Source organism: Punica granatum, chromosome 1 (assembly GCF_007655135.1).
Source record: "Punica granatum isolate Tunisia-2019 chromosome 1, ASM765513v2, whole genome shotgun sequence".
Classification (NCBI taxonomy): domain Eukaryota; kingdom Viridiplantae; phylum Streptophyta; class Magnoliopsida; order Myrtales; family Lythraceae; genus Punica; species Punica granatum.
In genome coordinates, this window is record NC_045127.1 from 51,097,294 (window position 1) to 51,118,667 (window position 21,374).

The 21,374-nt window shown below is 41.4% G+C and overlaps 4 protein-coding genes across 5 annotated transcripts; 1 reads left to right on the forward strand and 3 right to left on the reverse strand.

The window, feature by feature from the left end:
- Nucleotides 1-227: 227 nt before the first annotated feature.
- LOC116214397 (AP-4 complex subunit epsilon) lies at nucleotides 228-7,913 on the reverse strand. Its single transcript, XM_031549809.1, has 11 exons — nucleotides 7,082-7,913; nucleotides 6,146-6,331; nucleotides 5,658-5,873; nucleotides 5,456-5,566; nucleotides 4,547-4,744; nucleotides 4,290-4,421; nucleotides 3,624-3,680; nucleotides 3,416-3,532; nucleotides 3,214-3,291; nucleotides 2,552-2,695; nucleotides 228-1,769 (listed from the first exon to the last, which is right to left on the reverse strand). Exons 1-11 carry the CDS (start codon nucleotides 7,646-7,648, stop codon nucleotides 708-710), a joined length of 2,868 nt encoding a protein of 955 aa, XP_031405669.1. The 5' UTR covers nucleotides 7,649-7,913; the 3' UTR covers nucleotides 228-707.
- A 201-nt stretch (nucleotides 7,914-8,114) lies between these two features.
- LOC116214407 (decapping 5-like protein) lies at nucleotides 8,115-12,644 on the forward strand. Of its 2 annotated transcripts, none has more exons than XM_031549815.1 (7): nucleotides 8,115-8,464; nucleotides 9,013-9,113; nucleotides 9,506-9,577; nucleotides 9,671-10,471; nucleotides 11,385-11,678; nucleotides 11,814-11,924; nucleotides 12,030-12,644. In XM_031549815.1, exons 1-7 carry the CDS (start codon nucleotides 8,308-8,310, stop codon nucleotides 12,171-12,173), a joined length of 1,680 nt encoding a protein of 559 aa, XP_031405675.1. In that variant the 5' UTR covers nucleotides 8,115-8,307; the 3' UTR covers nucleotides 12,174-12,644. The 2 variants fall into 2 exon arrangements, with proteins under 2 accessions (XP_031405675.1, XP_031405678.1); XM_031549818.1 differs by having other exon boundaries at nucleotides 8,116-8,464; nucleotides 11,487-11,678.
- Nucleotides 12,645-13,040: 396 nt separating this feature from the next.
- On the reverse strand, nucleotides 13,041-14,549 carry LOC116214431 (protein MODIFYING WALL LIGNIN-1-like). Its single transcript, XM_031549839.1, has 3 exons — nucleotides 14,250-14,549; nucleotides 13,956-14,161; nucleotides 13,041-13,600 (listed from the first exon to the last, which is right to left on the reverse strand). Exons 1-3 carry the CDS (start codon nucleotides 14,355-14,357, stop codon nucleotides 13,381-13,383), a joined length of 534 nt encoding a protein of 177 aa, XP_031405699.1. The 5' UTR covers nucleotides 14,358-14,549; the 3' UTR covers nucleotides 13,041-13,380.
- A 146-nt stretch (nucleotides 14,550-14,695) lies between these two features.
- On the reverse strand, nucleotides 14,696-20,481 carry LOC116214404 (long-chain-alcohol oxidase FAO4A). Its single transcript, XM_031549813.1, has 3 exons — nucleotides 19,549-20,481; nucleotides 18,659-18,928; nucleotides 14,696-16,678 (listed from the first exon to the last, which is right to left on the reverse strand). Exons 1-3 carry the CDS (start codon nucleotides 19,882-19,884, stop codon nucleotides 14,819-14,821), a joined length of 2,466 nt encoding a protein of 821 aa, XP_031405673.1. The 5' UTR covers nucleotides 19,885-20,481; the 3' UTR covers nucleotides 14,696-14,818.
- Between the last annotated feature and the right edge of the window lie 893 nt (nucleotides 20,482-21,374).

Sequence of the window (21,374 nt, forward strand, 5' to 3'; positions counted from 1 at the left end):
AACATTGGCCTCGACTCGCCTCGGTCTCTATAATGTCGAAGTATTCATCCCGTAAAGACCAGCCATCGCCATCTTCTTTACCAAGTCACTGTGTATCGGAAAATCAACTTGAGATTTTCGGTTGCAGGCAAAAACAACAAAGGAACTGTTTCGACTAGAGTAAGGGAAAACGAAAACATGAAAGGAGAAAAACGACACCACCAGGTCCAAGTGAAAGATGTCTCAACTTCACAATTTACGTCGGAATTTATACGGGTCGGCAAACAGTCCAATGGTAAGGTTCTTGATTCAGTCTAGAGCGCACAGGACAATAATAGAGCAAAACCCCCACTGCATTAACTGACATGATCCTTGCTATGCAAAAATTAAAAGCAAAATGGGTGTCCGGATATACAAGGGCCGGAACAATGAACATGACCTCAACTTATATAATCCGACTTGAGAACAAAAGAATTGAAAATTATACAGCACCCTTAATCGTAACAGCATGGCAATACAACACCTTCTACACAGCTCCGAATCCATCATTTAAGTTATCAGAAGAAGAGCTGCCCATGAACACCGAACATGATATCTTCATGCTTGCCAAATTGTGCCTGTGTCTGCAAATGGGATGATAACTGCAAGCTTCCCTCCGGTTCAAACCGTCGAACTTTCCTATGCTTCTTATTAATACTAAGTTGATCCTGCTCCTCATCACTCCAAAATCAGCCGAACAAATCTTTGAATAAGTTGGGATTCTGAGTTGTAGGGTTCACTCCCATTTGCCTCACGAGAGCGTCCTTCTCTAAGGCCTCTTTAAGGTTCGGTCCCTTCATACCTTGTGGTGATCCTCCAGAGACAGTTCTCTTGAGATTTTTATTATTACTCCCATTCGAAGAAAGGGGGCTGATGGTGCTACTACTGTCGTGCCCACTCACCTGAAGCTCCGAGTACAGTGAAACAATATCAGGGACTTTAGCAGTGCTGTCTAATGCTGCATTGCTCCCTGTTGAGCCGCTTTCATCATGATCAAGAAGACCCTCTAGTTGCATGAATGGGTCTGCTGATGGAACAATCGTTGAAACTGTCGGCTCGCCTAAGTCAAGCAAGTCAGGAAGTGGTTGAGGAGGACTTTTCACCTCAGAAGTAGAGGGAACTGAAGACTTTGAAACTGAGGATGTCCCTGTAGAATGACTGCTTCCTTTAGAAGCTTTGTGGCTAGTAGAAGATGCCCTCTTTTCAGATTTCGATGCACCCCCAAATAATGAGGCTGCAAGCTTCTGTTTCTCAGGATCGACCTCAGCCTTCTTGGAGTCCTTGTAGGTTTCCCGAGGTCTTGAAGTTGAGGGAGCTGCCGGCTCCACCTTTGAAGCCCCATTTGCAGGTGAAGGGGAGACTCCAGAAGAGGATGTTGGAGAGGAGGAATAAGTGGGCCTCCCCCACTTCTTCTGGACCCCATCCAGTCGTAGCTTGAGCTCTGAAGAACCTGAACTTGAGGCTGACAAGACCGGTGGAGAAACGTGGGTCTCCCTAGAATAAGAAGGCTCAGGAACTGGGACTAGATCGGTCGATATAGAAACTGGAGGAGGACGAGATGGAACTGGAGGTTTAGGCATCTCATAAGCCTCAAACTTGAGACCATGCGAGGAAGTCTCGCGATGTTCTTGATTACTGAAGCTGCTAACACTTAGGGCTCCAGTGCGTGCATCTTCAGGAATATAAGGCTGAGCACCATTTTGAAGAGATTGCTGGACATAACTGTTGAGGAATGGGAGGGTTATATCAATCTGCAGACACAAGTATCCCGGTCATGATTCTTGTGCATGATAAAGTTCATCAGAATGTAAAAGGAAAGACTAGCGAGGGAGAAAGAAGAAGCATAACTTCCTGAAAACATGCACAAATGTTGCTACAGTGGCACCTTTAATATGCAAGATTTCTATTATAAGAAACTTGACAAGCAACTGAAAGCGACCCAAATCTTAAGATTCGAATCCGTCCTTGAAGTGGATCAGGAGAAAAGAAAAGCTGGCAGCCAATAGTCTGATATGTTCCTAGACAACCCACTTTAAGTAAACACAGGAGAGGTTTGATCTTAAATATGTTTTTTCATTCATATATAGGATAAGATGGTAAACTGCTTACAAGAAATGGACGTGAAGAAACTATCTAGGCTCTCTTTGCTCTACATAACAAAGTTCTCAATGATCAGATATGCAATAATTCAGAAACCAATGGCAGAAACATCAGCATTTAAAGAACGATACATCTAGAAAAAGGAACAACTACTGTCAACGTGCCTGAAAAGCAAAGTGATTGGTTTAGACTCCAAGCAAAACCTTTTGAGTTTTAAAGAACAAAATGCCAGCAAAAGCATAAATAGAACGTGATATATAAACATAAAGAGAAGGCGGAACGATGCAACACTCATATGAGAGTAGGAAGAGAAAGTGAAAGATTAAAAAAAAAAAAAAAAAAACAATAGAGACACTCATATGAGAGTAGCATGACACTGTCATGAACTAAAATCAAATTAGACCAACATTAACATTTGGAAATTGGAAACTACCTCAATGTCTTCACAGCTGGCATCAGAAGGCATAATACACTCAACAGCATGAGCATCCAGGCAAACCACAGCTTGGAGCTCATAGGCACGCTGCTGTAAGTCTGTTGAGTGAGAAGCTGCTAGCTCTTCAATCAGGGATTGAAACTGGAAATGCCATAATAATCAAATGATTAAAAATCCCATGTAATATATCAGACAATATAATAACCGTGAAGAGCAGGTACAAGTTAATTATTATATTCATGAACGAAGCTAAAACTAGCTAAATATGAAGTACTGCACAATTGTCAAGATCAGATACTTGTGCTAAAGGATGATCGACAATACTAGTTCCAACCACCAATTTGAATAATGAGAACACCCGCCACAGAACACAGAACTGATGATTCAATAAACTGATATTAGAGAGCAGAAACTCAAGAATAGGTGATAGATCATTGACGTCACGCTAAAAGATAATTAATCATGAATTAGATTTGCATGATGCTGTAACGAACTTCCTCAGCGGAAAATTTCTGATGCATAATATTTCTAACACCTACAAAATAAGTTAATTGATGCTATAAGCAATTACACAAACAGAACAATCAAAATTTTGACATACATCAAAAAGCAAATCAGAATGCTACAAGGAGAATCTTAATCAAGACAGTCAAATACACCTCAGTTAATATATCCAGCTTCCTTCCAGCAGCTATTTCAAATGCATAGATTTTCATGAGGGCGGTTATCGCGTATGCCTTCAAGAAACCAAACAAGCAGAGTCAGCTAAATGAAAAGCTTAGTGGAAAGGTTGTAACAAATCAAGGAAATACTAGAAGGGTTTTCGTTGAATTCATAAAACAGAAGCTACCATCAGGATACCTTGACAGTTTCATCACTTGAGTATGCTTCTGCAACATCACAAATTTTCCCGGTTATGTAGGATGCAGAATAATTTCCATCTGCCGTCCCATATTCCCCCAGGACCCAGCAAATTACCTGTGGCCAAGAATAAGATAAAATATGTTATTTTCATCACACAGAAATCTGAAGGCAGGATAAAAAATTTCCCCAATGTGCCAGCTCTTACTTGTAGGAATGCTGAGGGAAGCTTTGGTTCTGTAACAATGCGCAGATAGGACTCGACCTGTACAATTGAATTCAACTAATGAACTCTCTTTAATTAATATAAATAAAATTATAGGTTAATATCATCCTCATATACAGAAGAAATTAGAGAGAACAGATGCAAACATTGGTAGAGAGACATTCAATCTACATCTATATCTATGAATACATCTTATTTGCTGCAAAATGTCATTGATCCTAGGAGTTTATATTGCATAAGGTGCTTGAAAACATATTTGTATTAGGCACGCGCTAAATTATAAATATTTTGCACCTCTACCGTGTTGACAATTGATGGCAGATCAAAAGGTGCATCGTGCAAGTACAAGTTGCTCCTCCAATGAACTCATGATACATTAGGCTTAGCTCGTTTCATGGATTTTGTAGAGAAATAGCTGAATGAGTTTCCTAACCTGTCTTTTTACCTGTACTTTCCCTTTCTAATCCTTTTGAAAGAGAATAATTATTGTAAATAAAACTTAGGTCAAATATCATATGACACTGCCCCGCCATCGAGGTTCAGAAAACGCAACATAAAAATGAATTTTCTTGCTGTAATTTTACTAGAATATTTGGAATTTATGGTCACTGTTGAGCAGAAAAGAAAATGAGGATTCACAAAACATACAGCAGAAGATCTCAGCTGACTATCTGCTGCGTCATCATCCTCGCCAAAGCCCTCAGCTATTAACCTCATCAAATTATGTGCAACCTTAATATCCACAAGGTCTCCAGCATGCTCAAAGACTTTATTCATGGTCTGCATAGATGTAAATATTTGAAATGGAAAAATTCAGGACTTAGTAAACAGAAAATTTCGATAAAACCAATTATATACACATGGAGATGTACGTTATATAAAGGCAGAGAGGAATGCCACATTACCAGGATAAACCAATGGTTGCTAGGAGCATATTGCTCAGCAAGTTCAACACATCGAGATGCTATTTCGGTTTTGTAGTGAAAATCGTTGACGCTTATCATGTAATCAATCATTCGGTTCACAATCACCTCCACATTAGAGGACTTTGTCATTTTATGAAGCAATTCAAAGGTCTTCCGCTTGAGAGTATCATCTGGGTCCTGCATGACACATGTCAAAATTGAAGTAAAGGTAAGAGCGATAGCATTGCCAAAAAAGTTAATGCATGAAAAATTCAATGCACAGAGATAATAACCCCATGTGCCTATCTGAGAACATCCACATCTGCAAACAAAAAGATGTTCCACGATTCTACACATCTATAAGCTAATGTAGACATTTCAACTCGTGTCAAGATGAGATTTTGTTCTTGCATCTCTAAATTTTTGGCAATACAAATCACTTATTTCAAGCAAAGAATCCGTCTATTTACATTTGGAGAGAAGTTCAACTGATGATAAAAGACCAAAAGAAAAATTTTCACATGGCCAACAAGTCTTAATCCGCAAACACAGGCTTAGCAAAAACCACACTGAGTGGACGTTGTCATCTTCTGTCATTTAAATGAATTATGCACAAACCCGTTTACATCACCTACAGGTGCACAATTGCAAGCACCAGCTGATAGACAAGCACTCATGAGATTTGCAGATGCATTAAGTGAACTTCCTATCTACCACTATGCATTGCTATTAACCTTCCAATAAAACAAAAAAAGGCGCCTGTAACTAACTAAAAGTTAAATATATTTATTCCTACATGTTTCTGGCTGATCAATAACTGAACAATTCAACAAGTAGCACAGTTAATAAAAAATTATCCCAAAAGTACTTCGAGTGAAACACATTCGCATCAGTGAGATATGTCCTCACCTCTAGGCAATCGATGACAGCAAGCTGATGCTGCTCAGCAACATCCGGGTTTATTTTTATCAGCCTTCCCAGTGCATCAATGCCCATGTATTTCAGATTATGATTATCGCTCTGCCCAAACAACAAAATTACTACTGTGTGTTGAAAGAAGGTGCTAGAGATGAAAATAACAATGAAGCAACAGTTCAAGAAACAGACTAACCTTCAAAAATTTCGAAATTATTTCCGCGGCAGCTTCTAATAACTTAGTATTTGGATATATAGAAGAAACACAACAAATACACTCATATAATACAGCATTCCCTATGTTGGTTGATGCATCGCATTTTCTCATCAAATCACCAATAACAGTATACATTTGTCCACTCGCATGCTTGTCACCATTTCCCAGCAATGCCAAAATCTTTAGCAACTTGATCTGCAACAGAAGTCGTAGTTCCAGGAACAAAGGAAAATTTCAGAAAATGGAAAATTAATCATAGAATTATACATGAAATCAAAATCGGAAATATATCAAGAGGTGCTGGAGTTGACCTAACACTATGTTCAAATGGCCAGAAAATGAAAGGAAAGAGAACTAAAAACATGATCTAACACACTGATCCCCTTATGATTAAGAGAAATCTTCATAGGACTCATATTTCAATGTTAGCAACCATTTTTATGATTAACAAAGATATGGACACAGACCTGAATGAATGGGGCTGGCATCTGATGGTAATCATAACTCTTTGGCAACCTACGCTCAGTAACTTGCTTGAGGATGCTTACAAAGCTTACTACCAAGTCCTTAAAGGACTTAACATCAATAGTTATGAGATCGAAAAGAGGACAGAGTGTTGCTCCCATGACCCCGGGATCATTATCACATAGCTTCTGCAAAATCGAATCACAGGAAGGTATATTCAGCTCTGCTGGCTGAGAGGATAGCGTAGAAAATATAGATATACATTTAAGTTCCAATTATAGTGATCAACCAAATATATTACCCATGTGGTGCAGCTCTAATAAAAGTAAATATATTTGACAACCAAAATAACTAGCATATCATTCCAATAAGTTCATGCACAACTAGATAACCTAAACTATCTGACCCTTTACCACATATTTGGAACAATCCCAGGGTTCTCCCATGATTTTGAGCATGCATTAACTAGAGAAAGCTATGATCTGATTTATCACATAAGATGCTTTGATATTTTGCTGAACAAATACAAAAATTTATTTTTCCAATTCACGCATTTTCAGATTCAAGCGGAGTTGCCGGGCAACTTGGTTTTAGCTTGGAGGTATATGAAGTTTTGAGATACCATTTGTTCTGTGACTAGTATCAGAAAGTTGAATAGGAATCAGATGGAATATCTAACTGCACTACTATAAGGGATCAAAATGTGATTCCCCAAGCAGCTCATTATTCTTAAGTTCAGCCAAGACACGAATCAATTGGGCCAATTATTTAAAGAGTTGATGTTTATTTGGACTGGCTGCAATAGGAACTGGCAATCCGATTCCTATGCTCAGTATATCCTAGCTTCCATACAATGCCATGCATGCGTCCAACCCAGAAGAAAAATACTGTCTTTCAGCAATAGAGAGAGCCAAATCTGAGTTGAATACTTAGAGAACCTTCCGGAAGTTGGAGATGAGATGCGAAACAGAGGAGGGGGACTTCTGATAGAACCTATGAAGCGCCATTATAGCCTTCTTCCTCACGGCCTCTTTCTGATGTCCGAGGAGCTCCACCACCTGAGGCAGCACCGCGGGAATGGTCTCCTCATTGATCAGCCTGCACACCGCATTCAGAGCCGCGCACACCACCAAGTAATTATCCGACTTGAGATCCTTCTGAATCGTGTTCACGATAAGGATGATCAGATCGTGGTCCTCGTTCAGGAACAGAGTCACTGCCAAGTAACCGGTCCGCTTGAGGAGGAGGTTGTCATCGTGAGTCATCTTAACGGCGTGGATGTAGCCAAAGGAGGCGTCGTGGCCGAGCATCTCCACGTAGACGAGGCGGATTATGTACTCCTTCATCTTACGCTTGGGGATGTCAGGCTCCACAATGCGGCGCTTGAGGGTTTCGATCTCGCGGAGGATGATGCGGTCCTCCTCGGACTTGGATCGGGCCTCCCCGATGGACTTGACGAGGTCGAGGAACTCCTTGGATTGGCCGAACCCGCCCTGAGAGCCCATGGCGAGCTCCCGCCCGATTGTCTTTAGCTGCTCCAGCTTCGATTGAGCTGCCGCTGTACTGGTTGATCGGAGTTGATTCGATGCACGAGGTTCACCCTCAACTGATGCCGTGAAGCCGCGGAGACAGATAGTGAGCGGCGAAGAGAGCCGGCCTTGATCGGAGCTGGAGTAACTCCAAAGCAACTCCGATCTGCAATTCTTCAGGCGGACGGTGAGAGAGAGAGGGAGAGAGAAAGAGACAGTTAGATGGAAATTTCTGGGGATTTGATTCAGTGGAGTCGACGGGGAAGACGACAGAGAAAACGGGTCACCGGGTCCGGCCCAATATCTGGATCCGGCCCATATATCAATTGTGCTGAGCCGACATGACGCCCTCTAGCCCATACGAATATGGCCCAGAATCGAACCTTCGCTTCCTCCGAAGAGCAGCAGCAATAGCATTTTGTTTCCCCCTCCCTTTCCATTCTCTTTCCTTAACCGCGCGTTACATAAAAACTCAAAAGCAGAGACGAAGCAGAGAGCGAAGAGTAACGCTCGAAGGAAAGGCGCGCTCTCCTCCACCTCACCACCGAAACCGAAAGCCCTAGCTCGCCACATCCTCCTCCTCCGCCTTCTCTCTCCGTCCTCTGATCGTCATTTGCTAGGCCTCCGCTGCGGTGATGGCGTCTGAGGCTACACATCCACCGTCGAGCAGCTCCAACGCGGCTGATTCGTTCATTGGGAGCTTGGTAAGCTTGATTTCCAGGTCCGATATCCGTTATGAGGGCTTCCTGTATTGCCTCGACGTCAAGGATGCCACCATCGGCTTAAAGAACGGTACGTCTCATTCTCGTGCCAGTTATTACATGCCTGCGCATGTGTCCCGTGCGCAGGGAATGTTCGTGTGACCGGTCGCAACGAAATGTATGTTCGGTTTCAGCTGCTGGATATGTCTTGCATTGCGTGCGAAATGTATTTCTAGAGCGATAACTACCTATGATGTGCTAGTTATTTGCAGAGTCAGAGAGAAACAATGGACTGAGATATGAGCAAAAATGAACATATCGGTTGGATCGTGAAAATAGGTTAAGCGTTCGGTATTATTTGCAGAAGACGAACATTTATCGCTATCAAACTCGTTTTGGCGGATTCTGTAAAGCTTTGCAGTTGACCTGTGCAATTTTTATTTGGACACGGTTTCTGCAAATACATTTTGTTTGAGCTGGTGCAGTCCTTTCTCATGCCACACAGTTACTGGACTATGCGAGCTTTCGATAAGAAGAGGATTTCCCCCTACATAAGAATTTAATAGTCCTTTTTTTTCACCAGATAATGTTGGATTATAGTATTATTTTTCACTTATTGATTTGTGTTTGATATGGCAGTAAAATCTTATGGAACTGAGGGGCGGAGGAAAGATGGACCTCAAGTTCCTCCAAGTGAGAAGGTCTACGAGTTTATTCTTTTTCGAGGAAGTGACATCAAGGTAAAATACTCCCTCTACTTGAAGTTATTATTGTTGCTAGCTTGATGTTGCCACAAACCTTCCATGGCTTACGTTCCTTATCTCAGTATAAATGTGATATCTGCCGAAGGTCTGTTGGCAACTGTATAAGCATCGATTATCTACACTAGTTTGTGTTTCTTATAATAAGCTTACATTCTCTTTTGCTGAACATTTAAAATGGAGATTACATATTGCCAAATCACGACATAGTGGCAATGTCTAGAAATGATCTCAAAGTTTAATGATGTGCAGCCTCACACGATGCTCGTATTTTATTTGATATAGTTTTCTGGGCTTTTATGGATGTGATGATTGTTATTCTGTTTCTAAGCAGGAAACAAATTTTAATCCTTTTTATATGTAAATTGTAGGATTTGCAAGTAAAGTCTTCCCCACCTGCTAAATCAGAAGAACAACTTTACAATGATCCGGCTATAATCCAGGTATGTATTTATCAGAGCATATTGAAGAATTTCTGACATTTATTGTAACTCAAGGCACTCACTGACTTGTATGATTATTATCTCCTCTGCCAGACGCACTACCCTGGGGTGTCTTTTTCATCACCCCCAGTCGCAGTTGGTGGCAAAAGTCAGTTCCATGACTCTCCTGCTGTGATAACTAGAGTGAAGCCAGAAGAGCTGCATCCTTATCAGTCTGGAGTGCATCTTAGTGTAGTGCATCAAACTCAATCTGCTCAGAGTCTTTCTGCATCACGATTCTCAACACCAATTTCCTTGCAAAGTTACAATAGGGCAGTCATCAGTCCTGTTGACCATACACATCATAGCATCCCTTCATTGTCCCAGCCCAGTCCATTAGTTCCTGGGACAGTGCAAAATCAAGTCCAACTTTCTGACCATCAGTCGTCTGTCTTGACTACCACATCTGAAGGCACTAATCCCATTCCTACATCAGTAGCATCATTTCCTGTACATCCAACTCTTTCATCTTCTCCAACACTAATGCAACTTTTCAACTCCCCTGTTCTTTCATCATCCACCCCAAACTTGTCCCTATCTCCTTTTTCACCATTGGTCCCTTCTAATAATCTAGCTATGCCACCAATGGTTAACAGTCAGGCAGTTCCTGACCGTTCCTTGGCTTATCCTGCTGCCTCTGGAAGACCTACTTTAGGTCCCCCGCTAACACCACCGCCGTCTACCCCAGCACCAAATCAATTGGCACAACCTGGATTCAATGTACTTCCTCAAATGCAGAAACGTGTCTCTAACAATTATATGGGCACTGCAATGCCAGCAGAAGCTGATATATTCTCAATTTCTAGCCAAACTCCTGGAAAACCACTATTGCCACCTCCAACTCCTGCACCCCAGGTTCTAATCTTATTCCCTGCTGTTTAATGAATTCAATTATGCCTGCTTCATCTGCTGATTACTTTTAGAGATTTCTTTGTCTTTGTCTTTTTGTGGTTTAGAGTTCACCAGCTGTAACTAGACTTAAGAATGTAAATAAGTTTTCTTTTAGCTTATCCGAGGAGAATATAACAGGTAAAACTTTAGGCCTTGTATCTTTTTCCTTAATTGCTGTTGTCACCTGATCTGGCGTGCATTTGGACGTTATAAATATTTAATATGTTTGCAAAGTTGAGAAACTATTTTACTTTTCCAAGTGAACTGCAGTATGTTATACTTTATGTGAAATCATAGTATGAAGGCAGTGTCTTGTTCATTGGTGGTAGACAAGTTCTTGCCAGTGTGCAGTTTTCTGGATGAGTAGTATCATTCGAAATATTGCGGGTGCAGTTCTTCCTACGTTGGAAGCATCTATCTGGCATTTGTCATGAATGAGCTGCTTTTCTAGATTTTGATTTGCGAATTTAGGTTAGTTAGCATGGTAGAAATGTGTGTTTTATTGATTTTTTTTTTCTGTCCATTGATGTGCATTATAGATATGTCCTAGTCATCTTCCTCTTTTAATTGGTGCTCTTCTTTCTTATAAACATGGAAGTGAAGGTTCATTTGTTAGCAAGGCTTCTTGTCAGTGTGCAGTTTCCTGAATGAGTAGTATCATCCGAAATATTGTGGGTCCAGTTCTTCCTACATTAGAAGCATCTTTTCTGGCAATTGTCATGAATGAGCTGCTTTTGTATATTTTGATTTGCGAGTTCAGGTTAGTTAGCATGGTGGAAATGTGCATGTTATTGATAATTTTTCTGTCTGTTAATGTGCATTATTGATGTGTCCAAATCACCTTCCTGTTTTTATTGGTGCTCTTCTTTCCTATAAGCCTGAAAGTGAAGGTTCATTTGTTAGCAAGGCTCATCCCAGCAAATACGCAACATATTTCGTGGAGAGTCTAATATGTTGCCTTGTCAACTTGCTGCCACAGCAAAACTCTTCCGCTCCATTCACCGAAGAATTTGATTTTGAAGCCATGAATGAGAAGTTTAAAAAGGATGAAGTATGGGGTGCCCTTGGAAAGTTAGATAAAAGGGATATAGCTGAAACTGAGGAGTCTGCATTTGATCAAAACTTTGGGGTTCGAGAGAGCAATGGCCTCTCAGTGAAGAACAGTGCCACGGTTGGTTTTGAAATATCTCGAGTTTTGCTTATGTACATACATACATATATATATATATATAGTGTTAAGCAAAAGATGAAGTCTCTTGAACTTTCTGCATCAAATAATGATGATCTTTATCTGTTTCTGTTCCAGGCTGCATATAAGAAGGATGATTTCTTTGACATGATATCCTGCAATTCACTATCTCAAGGAGCAAGGACTGGTCAGAACAGATTCTCCGAGAGGATGAAGATGGATGCTGAGGTCTGTGGAACTATATTATTGCTCTCTCCTCCTATAGTTCTTATTCTATGACCAAATTGTTTTGTATTAAGAGTTCCTAACCTGTTTTTTCCTTTTTGCTTCCAGACTTTTGGTAACTTTCGGGTCAGGCCTCCTCATCAAAATTATGGTACCTATGGTGCTGGCCGTGGTCAGAATTACCGCGGTCAGTACAGCTGGGGAAGAGGATATGGCTATGGCGGGAGAGGGAACAGCAGAAACATGCCCTAATGAAAATAGAGTTTTCAACTACGTCCTCTTCCATCATAGTAACTGCTTCTCGTCTCTTCTTTCCTCATGATTTCCGTTTGCACTTGGAAATAGACAATCCGACTATTTGAGAAGAGCAGTACCAGTCGCCAAGTACCATGTCAATACTTGAGACAAGTGGCAGGAACCAGGTTTATTTTGTGCAGAGCTGGTGGTTCATAGTCAATTTCTTTTTTCTTTCCCATTCCTTGATTTGGCCTTTCGGTTTTAGGAACTTGAACTTTATATTCTCGTTAACATCAGTGTTAACTGAGAATGTATGTGTTGTTGACCATACATTTTGTATATATCCTAAGGGGGATAGACTATGCCTTTGTCCAGAGTACAGTTTCTTCTAGTTAGCGGGGGTTTTCACCTGCTGCTTGGAATCTAATTTATGATGAATACTGTTGAACTTGTCACGTGCTTTTATTTTATTGCTGGCTTGGATTTAAGAATGGTACAGATTATCTGCTGGTCTGTCTAGATATATGCATATGCAATATATAATTGCATATTTACTTGTCTTGGCATGGAAATGTCCACTTTAAGCCACGCCACATGGATGGTTAGGTGAGCCTGAGCCCTGGGTTGTTTAGATTTCGATTCTTGCTTTCGAAATTCGTTTTGGGATATAGCCGCTCTTGATAAGGTTGGTGATCTTCCAGAAAATAACCAACCGGATATCCCGAGGTTGCTCACCTATCTTTACCGAACGATTAGATGCACTGTAGAATGATTTATTCCGGTCCAGAAAGCATGGGTTATAAATTTATCTCTTGCTGATTCATTAGGAGGAGGGAGCTATAGGGTTTCTCTGCATGTAACATTCGAATGCATTTGGTAGAGTGCTATAGGGAATGGGTGTATCTCATTGTTATGTTGAGTTTTTAGATGACGGGTATACAAGAAATTTCTTTGTTCACTCCTGGTTCTAGAGCTAATACAAAATGAAGAATCTATATTGTACATATTACGACTGTGTAGTACTCGGTCGTGATACATATGTCAGGAGCACTATATAGGGCTTTCTGTTCAAGTTGGAAGCTCCAGCACAACAATGAAGTTTGCTCGTTCCATCCTGGTTGTGCTCGAGACGTCTTCTGTGAAGAGGGCAGCCGTGTCCTCTACACAAAGAAGTTATCTTACTCAGGTCAGTAACACCTCTTCCATTTTATGCTGCTGGTGCTTATATCTTCTGAGGCTGTTCGTTCTGAATTCCGCGAGTCGTTATAATGGCTGAACTGATAATGAAAACTACTGTGACTAGGACTAATACTCCTGAGACTATATATGCACCATCTTTCACAAGGTAGCATTCCCCGCTTAGCCATCCTTTCCCATAACCCTGCCTCCGGCTCATACTCGTGGCTCCAGTAAGTAATAGAATCACTAGTCCGTAGCTGATCCTGAAACATATGCATAAATCCCGAGATTATGGTCATAATGCAATAGCAATGGCTCTGTTAATCCTGGACCATGGAATCTGACATCTCATGCAGGTTTAATCTTGTTCTTCGTCAGGTTGATGGTTGTTAGTATAGTGCTCAAACGTTATATTTTAGGTGTGTTCTCAAATCAACCAAAATACTGTGATCCTAAAAGCAAGACTTGATCAGTCCATTGGATTGGTCTGATCAAGAGCGAGAAACCTTATTGGTAATTAAGTTGATTCAGTTTGAAGTTGGGATTCTGAAGCTAGATGAATGACACTATCAGAAGGCAACTCTTTTTGCGTATCGGAACCACTGGAATGATCATTACCAGGATAAAACCAAAAGAACTGTTGGAGCGATCGGGTTCTTCTTGCCATAACTGCTTCTCTTTTCCCTCGACCAAATGATCTTGCAAATTGCCAAATTCCCGATGATTTGTGCTGCTGATAGACAAACCAAGGCTATCACCCCGTACATAAATGCCCTGCTTCCAGGCAGATAGCAGAGCTTACCATCCAACTTGAGGTCTTTCTTCTGCAGAATGAAAACATGAACAATTATTCCAATAAGCTGTTATAAGAAAAGGCAAGTTTCTCGACCTTGACCCTAGGGATTGTCCTACCTTTGCTTTTTTAATCTCCGCCGCCATACACGCCACAAAAGAGGTAAGGCCGAGCAAGACGACGGTAGCACCGAAGACAAGGAAGAGACTGAATCGACTTCTTTGCATGGCGGGCTCGTGGTTCTCTGAGGAAGTCGTGTAGAATAGAAAATGGAGAGGTGGAGGGGCTTAGGAATTGATTGACAAAGGAAATATGGGAAAGAACCAGTCGTTGTACCCTCTTGGTGGTGGTTGAGGTTGAAGCTTCCTTCCAAAGATGTTAATCGCATTGCTTCTAAGGTCAGGCAGCGTACCCTTATTCCTAGCTGTCTACTGATGGGTTTTGAATATATATGCAGAAGCTTCCACGTTGCGAGACGGATGAAATAAAAGAATCCCGAACTAGTACGTAATGGGATTAGATATGTTCGTACACTCCGTCGTTCCATGTGTTCCCGGAGATTCACTTCGTACCAATTCCACACCTCCTTATATTGCAAGCCATTATCGAAGGACAGTGGGATTTACTATTCCAGAAGTAAAAGAGGGAAGCAAGCAAAGAACAAACACATAAACAGACCTAGGATCAATCAAATTAATCGTTCTTTCTTCCGCCTAAGAGATTCGAGAACGGATTGCGCGGTACAGTAAGCAATTGCCTGGACTGTGACCATCGGATTCACGCCCAGAGCTGTCGGGAATACGCTTGTGTCTGCCACGTACAGTCCCTCCACCTCCCATGTCTCACCCATTGGGTTCACGGCTGATCCCTTGGGATCGGTCCCCATCCTGCAGCTCCCCATCTGATGGGCCGAGCTGACTGGGGCTGAGAGGTTCCTTAGCGGTTTCGAGCTCTCTTCCTTCACAAATTTCTCGAACTCATGCGAGCTTGCCCGCTTCACATTCAGTGTCTTCCCCCGGGAGTTGTGGGTCCCGATTTCTTCTGCCCCCGCTGCTGCTAGTATCCTTAGTACCTTATCAAGCCCCTTCTGCAAGTTCAACTCATCGGTTGCATCCATCCGGTAAGTAACCAAGTCCGGAGACAAGACTGTTCCTGACCCTCTATCTCTTGCAAGTGCAAATATATGAGCCGTCCGGGCGTACTTGCACATACGGGCCTTTATATCGAGACCCGAGGCCCATGGCATCAGGACTGAGAACATTCCAGGGTGCAGTGCCGGAGTCTGTATCACTGCTCCATATCCTGATCGGTCAAGATTCGCTGCCACGGTGGACATTGCCGTCATTATCCCTCCCGTATAGCTCCTCTTCTCTGTCTCTGGCCACTGACCGGGCGAACCTGTGTCGGGGAAATACCCCCAAGCCATTGCCACAGGGTGGAGATGCAAGTTCCTTCCAATGTTGGGATTCATCAAGCCGCTTCTTCTTAGTAAAGCCGGCGTGCTAAGAGCTCCACAGGCTACAACAGTGAACTTCGACTCGGCAATGCACATCTCTTTTGTCCCATTGCACTCAAACTCGAAGAGGACTCCTCTTGCTGTGCTCCGACCCCTACCTCCCTTTCCAGGCCCGTGCATGATTTCCACAGCTTCGCACCCGGGGAGAATCAACCCATTGCCCGAACCAATCAAATCCATGAGCCATGTCTCAGCGGTGCCCTTTTTCCTCCCATCCTTGCAGCCCAAGCAACACCAACCACAGTAATGGTCCGATGCAGAATTCCGGGGAATGTTGTTCACGGGGTAACCTAACTCTCGGCAACCTTTCCTTAGTACCGCGTTATTGAAACCTTCTTCGTCAACTTCTGGCTGCACTTCCATCCTCTTGCATACGACATCCATTGCTTCCCGATACAGCTTGCTGCCGAAGAGTTCTAGGTTGTGCTGGTCAGACCACTCATCCATCACGTGCTGAGGGGTTCGAATCGAGGCAGACCAGTTAATCGTGGATCCTCCACCGACTGTTGAGCCGGCAAGGATCAATGTGCTCATGTCCTTGGTCGCCAGCATGCCGCTGGACAAGTACATCTGGTCCATGGTCGGTCCTTCGAGGAGTGAAAGGTTAGACCTAGCACGATAGTTTCCCTTCTCTAGGACAAGCACTTTGTACCCTGCCTTTGCTAGCACACCGGCCACAACACCACCACCTGAGCCCGACCCCACCACGACGACATCACATCGGATGCTGAGTGACGGAAGGCACAGCTTGGGCGTGTTGTACTCTAACGGGCATACGCCAACAGGAAATCCAGATTTCCGGAGGGTATCTGCTACCATCTCCCTCGGGTGTGTCATGTTAACAAGACCTTTATAAAGGGGTCCAAACATTTCCTCTTTGGGATCATCCTGCCCCAGTTCAACCTCAGGTTCCAAATGTTCGGGCTCGTCTTGGCTCGACCTCTCGGGTCGTGACCCTCGGGTCTTAAACTCTGGGTCGGGCCCACAGTATCCAATTGCCTTCCAGGAGAGGTTCTCTTCCTTTTCATTTACCTGGTTACCAAAGAACACATTTGTGTTACATATAGCAAAGGAGTCTAATCAATGATATAGGATAAATTGCACAATTGGGACAAAACCTTTTATCAATCAAATATTTTGGTACAAAAACTAAAACTTGTAATCATCTCTCTTACTTTCTAATAATATCCCTAGTGAAATCATAGTGGGTACTCTAATTCTGTTTTTGTCACAAAATCGCCCCAAATCTTTGCATCATTTTGTATCTTGACCTCTAACTTAGTTGTTATCCTCTTGCTGGTGTGGCTGTCAGGTTCTTGGACTGATGGCAGGGGGTCCTGTCCTGAGATCTTAGAAGGTTCCCCACTACAGTAATATGACATACCATTAGATCATTAAACCTTAAAAAAAAAGAGGTGATTAAACACCCCACACCACCCCCCCCCCCCCCCCCCAAAAAAAAAAACTTCGATCACCCCCAAATCTTTTCCAAAGCTGCCTTTAACTTCTTTGTCGAATTTTATCGGAAATATAGGGCTTCACATGTTTTACATCAATATTACGTGCTCCAGGAAAAACAAAGAAAATAATAACTAATAAATACATAAATGAATAGTAATAATAATAACTAAAAATTGAATGCAAGTGACGTAGTAAGGGCAACCTGTCCTTCATGCAAGCTCTGCATGAGGCGGGGACGGTGACATGTCCATGTCATTATTTAATCTTTATTTATTTATTTATTTAAGCTTTGTGTTGACTCAGATTTTGTTCTGCCTGACATCTGGTCTGTCAATACTCAATACATCGTCGATATCATGTTTTAAATGCCTTTTATTTGTCCTTTCAGAAATGGCAATGGCTTTGGTCAGAGATCCTATTGTCATATTTGAGGAGTAATTCGATAATTAGGAAACGAATTAAGATGAACAATTTTTGTTTTATTTATGTTGGAACGATTCACAAAATCCCTTCTACGTACGGATAATAATTTAAGGGGACGTTTGATTTTAGAGTTAAAGTAATTTTGATTTTAATTGTGGAAAAAGACAAATGAGATGGTATTATAAATTTGACTTGGGAAACGTGTGTTTTTGTTATTTAGTGAGTAGAGTTAAAATCAAAATCACGATTCTAAAATCCAACTCAAATTTCAAACGGGGCCATAAATGATTTGGGAAAGAGCTCTTACCCCTTTTGTCTGTACGAACGGAATCAAAACATATGATACGATGATTTAAGTTTTATTGACACAAGCCCCACCTCTTGGAATTTATTTATTGGTTCATATCGACCCATACGTGCTTCGCGCCTTTGGTGTGACAAGAATGACACGGGCGCATCCCAATTTCTCGAGGAAAGGATTAGGATCTGGTGTAGGACAGCATTCGCTTCAATCTAAAAACTGACTAAAGGCGTTGCATGAAAATATGATTCCAATTTCTATTTGTTTTTAGAAATATCACAAAAATAAATTTTTAAATTTTTTTTATAATTTTACTACGTAAATTCCATCACATATAACCGTTATACACAACACTTTTCCTCAGGATATCACCAACATGATTTCTCAAACCCATTTGTTTCATATAACTGATTCCTTATTAGGTTCATGTTTTTTTTATTATATATAAAATGGAAAAAAATTAATTTTCAGAAGGAAAAAGAAAGGGAATATGGTTTGCATGAATATATATATATATATATATATATTGGGTAGGTGTGGAGTAGGGCGACAGATAATTATTAATACCCAATTCATCCCACATGCAGCACTGCATATATATATATATATATATATATGGGAGTCATTGGATGGGCCCTAACTGAATTGTTCTTTTGGGGTCGATATGCTGAATGGCATTGATGCTCGGTCCCTTTACGTACTGGTCCAAAACCATCTAATATGTAATATTTTCTCATAAGGTTAAATCACAATGTGAGAGACGTATCATTAGGGATTTTACGTTGGGTAAATCAGTCGGGCATAGTAGTAGGGATAAACGTATGTACCTGAGTGAAAAAGACGAGGAGGGTGAGGAACTTGATGGACTTGGCGAGTACCCTCAGGATGTGAATCCAGCTAAGGGACCAGGCGATCACGATCTCTTCCCTGCGCTGCAGCGGGAGCTGAGGGAAGCTGTGGAAGAAGGGGAAGTCACAAGTAACGCTCAAACAGCCGCACATGACGAGCGTCCCGATCCACGTCGACAGCGCCCACAGCGCCAACTTCAGAAGCCACAGCTTCGGGTGTCTCAGCCTCTCGCTTATCAGCCCTCCTACCTGTAAATATATATGACATAGTCCATAATTCCATGATCTACACGTACTCGAAAGTTTCGGACTTGTATTATTATTCTATCGCAGTTGTGGCATATATAGTCATCGATATTATCCCGTTGTGTATATGTAATATATACTGAGCCAGCCTATCTTAAACACACGAGACAAGGGTACAGTGACGACTCCAATTTCATCCCGGACACTAACACTCTGCAATAACCTATCGCGAATGACGGAAAACTTCTTTCTGATCTTTTGTGCCTCGTGATCATCGAGCAATGCGCATCATGCAATACTAGCTAGGATTATGAGCACACAAGATCTTGATATGCATATTGGTACTTGTTTGTTAGGGTTAAACCATGGCCTCTTTCTGATCTCTAACTCTGTGAAAGATCATCGTGCATGTGAGATGGCGCATGATCGCTTCATCTCACAGTGTTCTTCCAGAAATTATCATAGGTGCATTCGATTGAGTAATCAACCTCGGATGTGGTTTGAGCCTCTCATTCTAAAATTCATTTCCCACCTAGACAACAGTAAAGTAGCTACTACTGGTGCAAAAATAACAATAACACATCAACTGTGCATGATTTCCTTACTAGCTAGCTGACTCTTACCAATTCAGGAGTTCCAGCCATCGAAGCAGAAGTCCGGTAGAACTCAGCCATGGACTCATCGTCAGAGGAGACGCTGGCAGGAGGTTCAACAGAGGGCAAGAAGGTGTCGCAGAGAGCGGTCAAGGACTCCATCTGACGGGCCGAGAGCGAGTTCACGTAATTAACCCTTCTCATTCTATGATCTCCTCCTCCTCCTCTTCCACTACCAAATTGCGAGCTGATATTGTCTATGTCTCCGATCTCTATCACGGTCTCGCAGTCCAATTCTAGCTCGGTGCAACCCTTCGGAGCCACCATAAATTTAGCGTCTCCCCCCGCCATGTTAGTTCGCTCCATTAATTGATCACGAGTTATCGTCTTAGCAAGCTATTGGCAAATTCCGCAAGCTGCCGTAGGTGTTTGAAAGCCGAATTTGGCAAAGGTCTTTATGTAGTGGTTTGGGAAAGGTCACTGCTCAGTGTACTATATCGGTATATATAGCATTGAACAATAATGAACATGAAGGAAATAAGACTTTTTTTTTTAAGAACAATAATTTTTAAGGAAAAAGAATAATATTTTAACAAATAATATATATTTTTTCGGTTATAAGGGAGGCATATGATCTAATATAAGAGTAGAAATAATAAAGCTAAGTAAAAAGGGCACGGATTCGATTGATGAGCATCGAACTTGAGACCTCATAGTTCCGGACACCAACTTGTGCCGCTCCATACCAAATCCACTTTCTCAACAAATAATATATCTTTAGTCCACCGAACATTACAATATTAATTTATCATACACAAAATTAACAGTGATGATCAATAAGAGAGCAAGAACACGTGGTGAAGATGACGAACCGAACCGTGTCAGAAGCAAGTTGTGCTGGGGTGTCGAACAAAGAGGAGACCTTGGTATGAATATTATGTCCAGTGCACACCTGCAACTTGATGTGATAATCAAATCAATATATCTAATATCTCATATAATGTAATATATATATATATATATATAATATTTATGTATGTATTCAAAGAGTTTGAATTATGATAACTATATATAAATTTATGTATAGATTATTGACATGGTCCACTTGCATTAATTGGACAACTACTGGACAGAAGGCAGGCAAATTGAAAAATATTACGTAGGGGTGTTTCTAATTGCTAATGATATCCTTGCATCCAAAGGGAGAAGGTGGAATATAGGTTAAGTTTTGCAAGATACTTTGATTAGGTATGTGGTTGGGGGTTTTTTTTTTTTATTTTATTTTATTTTTAATTTCGAGGGAGGCTAATAAGACTAGTATAATGAAATAGAATTCCTAAATAACTAATAAAAGAACACGAGTAGTTTCACTAGGTATCGAATATGCGACTTGTAAATCAACAAGCGAGGATATGCGTCATTGCGCTAAACCCTCTTTTCATAATCATGGATGTCCAAAAGAATATCGTATACATATACATGCACGAAAAATCAAGTCGCGCGGGATACGGTGATCCCGGTGTAATATAGCTTTTGCACCTATTTTAGATCGATGATTTTTCTAGAATTTCTGAATTTTGCATTTTTTTTTCCTCACGAACTTTTTCCTAATTCTAACATCTTTTATAGAAATTGAAATTGATGAAAGCAAACGTTCTTCTTCGCGTATACTTGCCCTAACCCTCACCTGTTGGGCGAAGCTTTCCTCAAAAAGTATGACTTAGATACACTGATGATGCTCCAAAATATATATGACAAATAACGGGCAAAATAACTGTCCGGGAAAACCTTGAATGCAAGCAACTAATAACCCCAACTTCCACAAGATTGTTTAGGATGTTTTTGATTTTTAATCT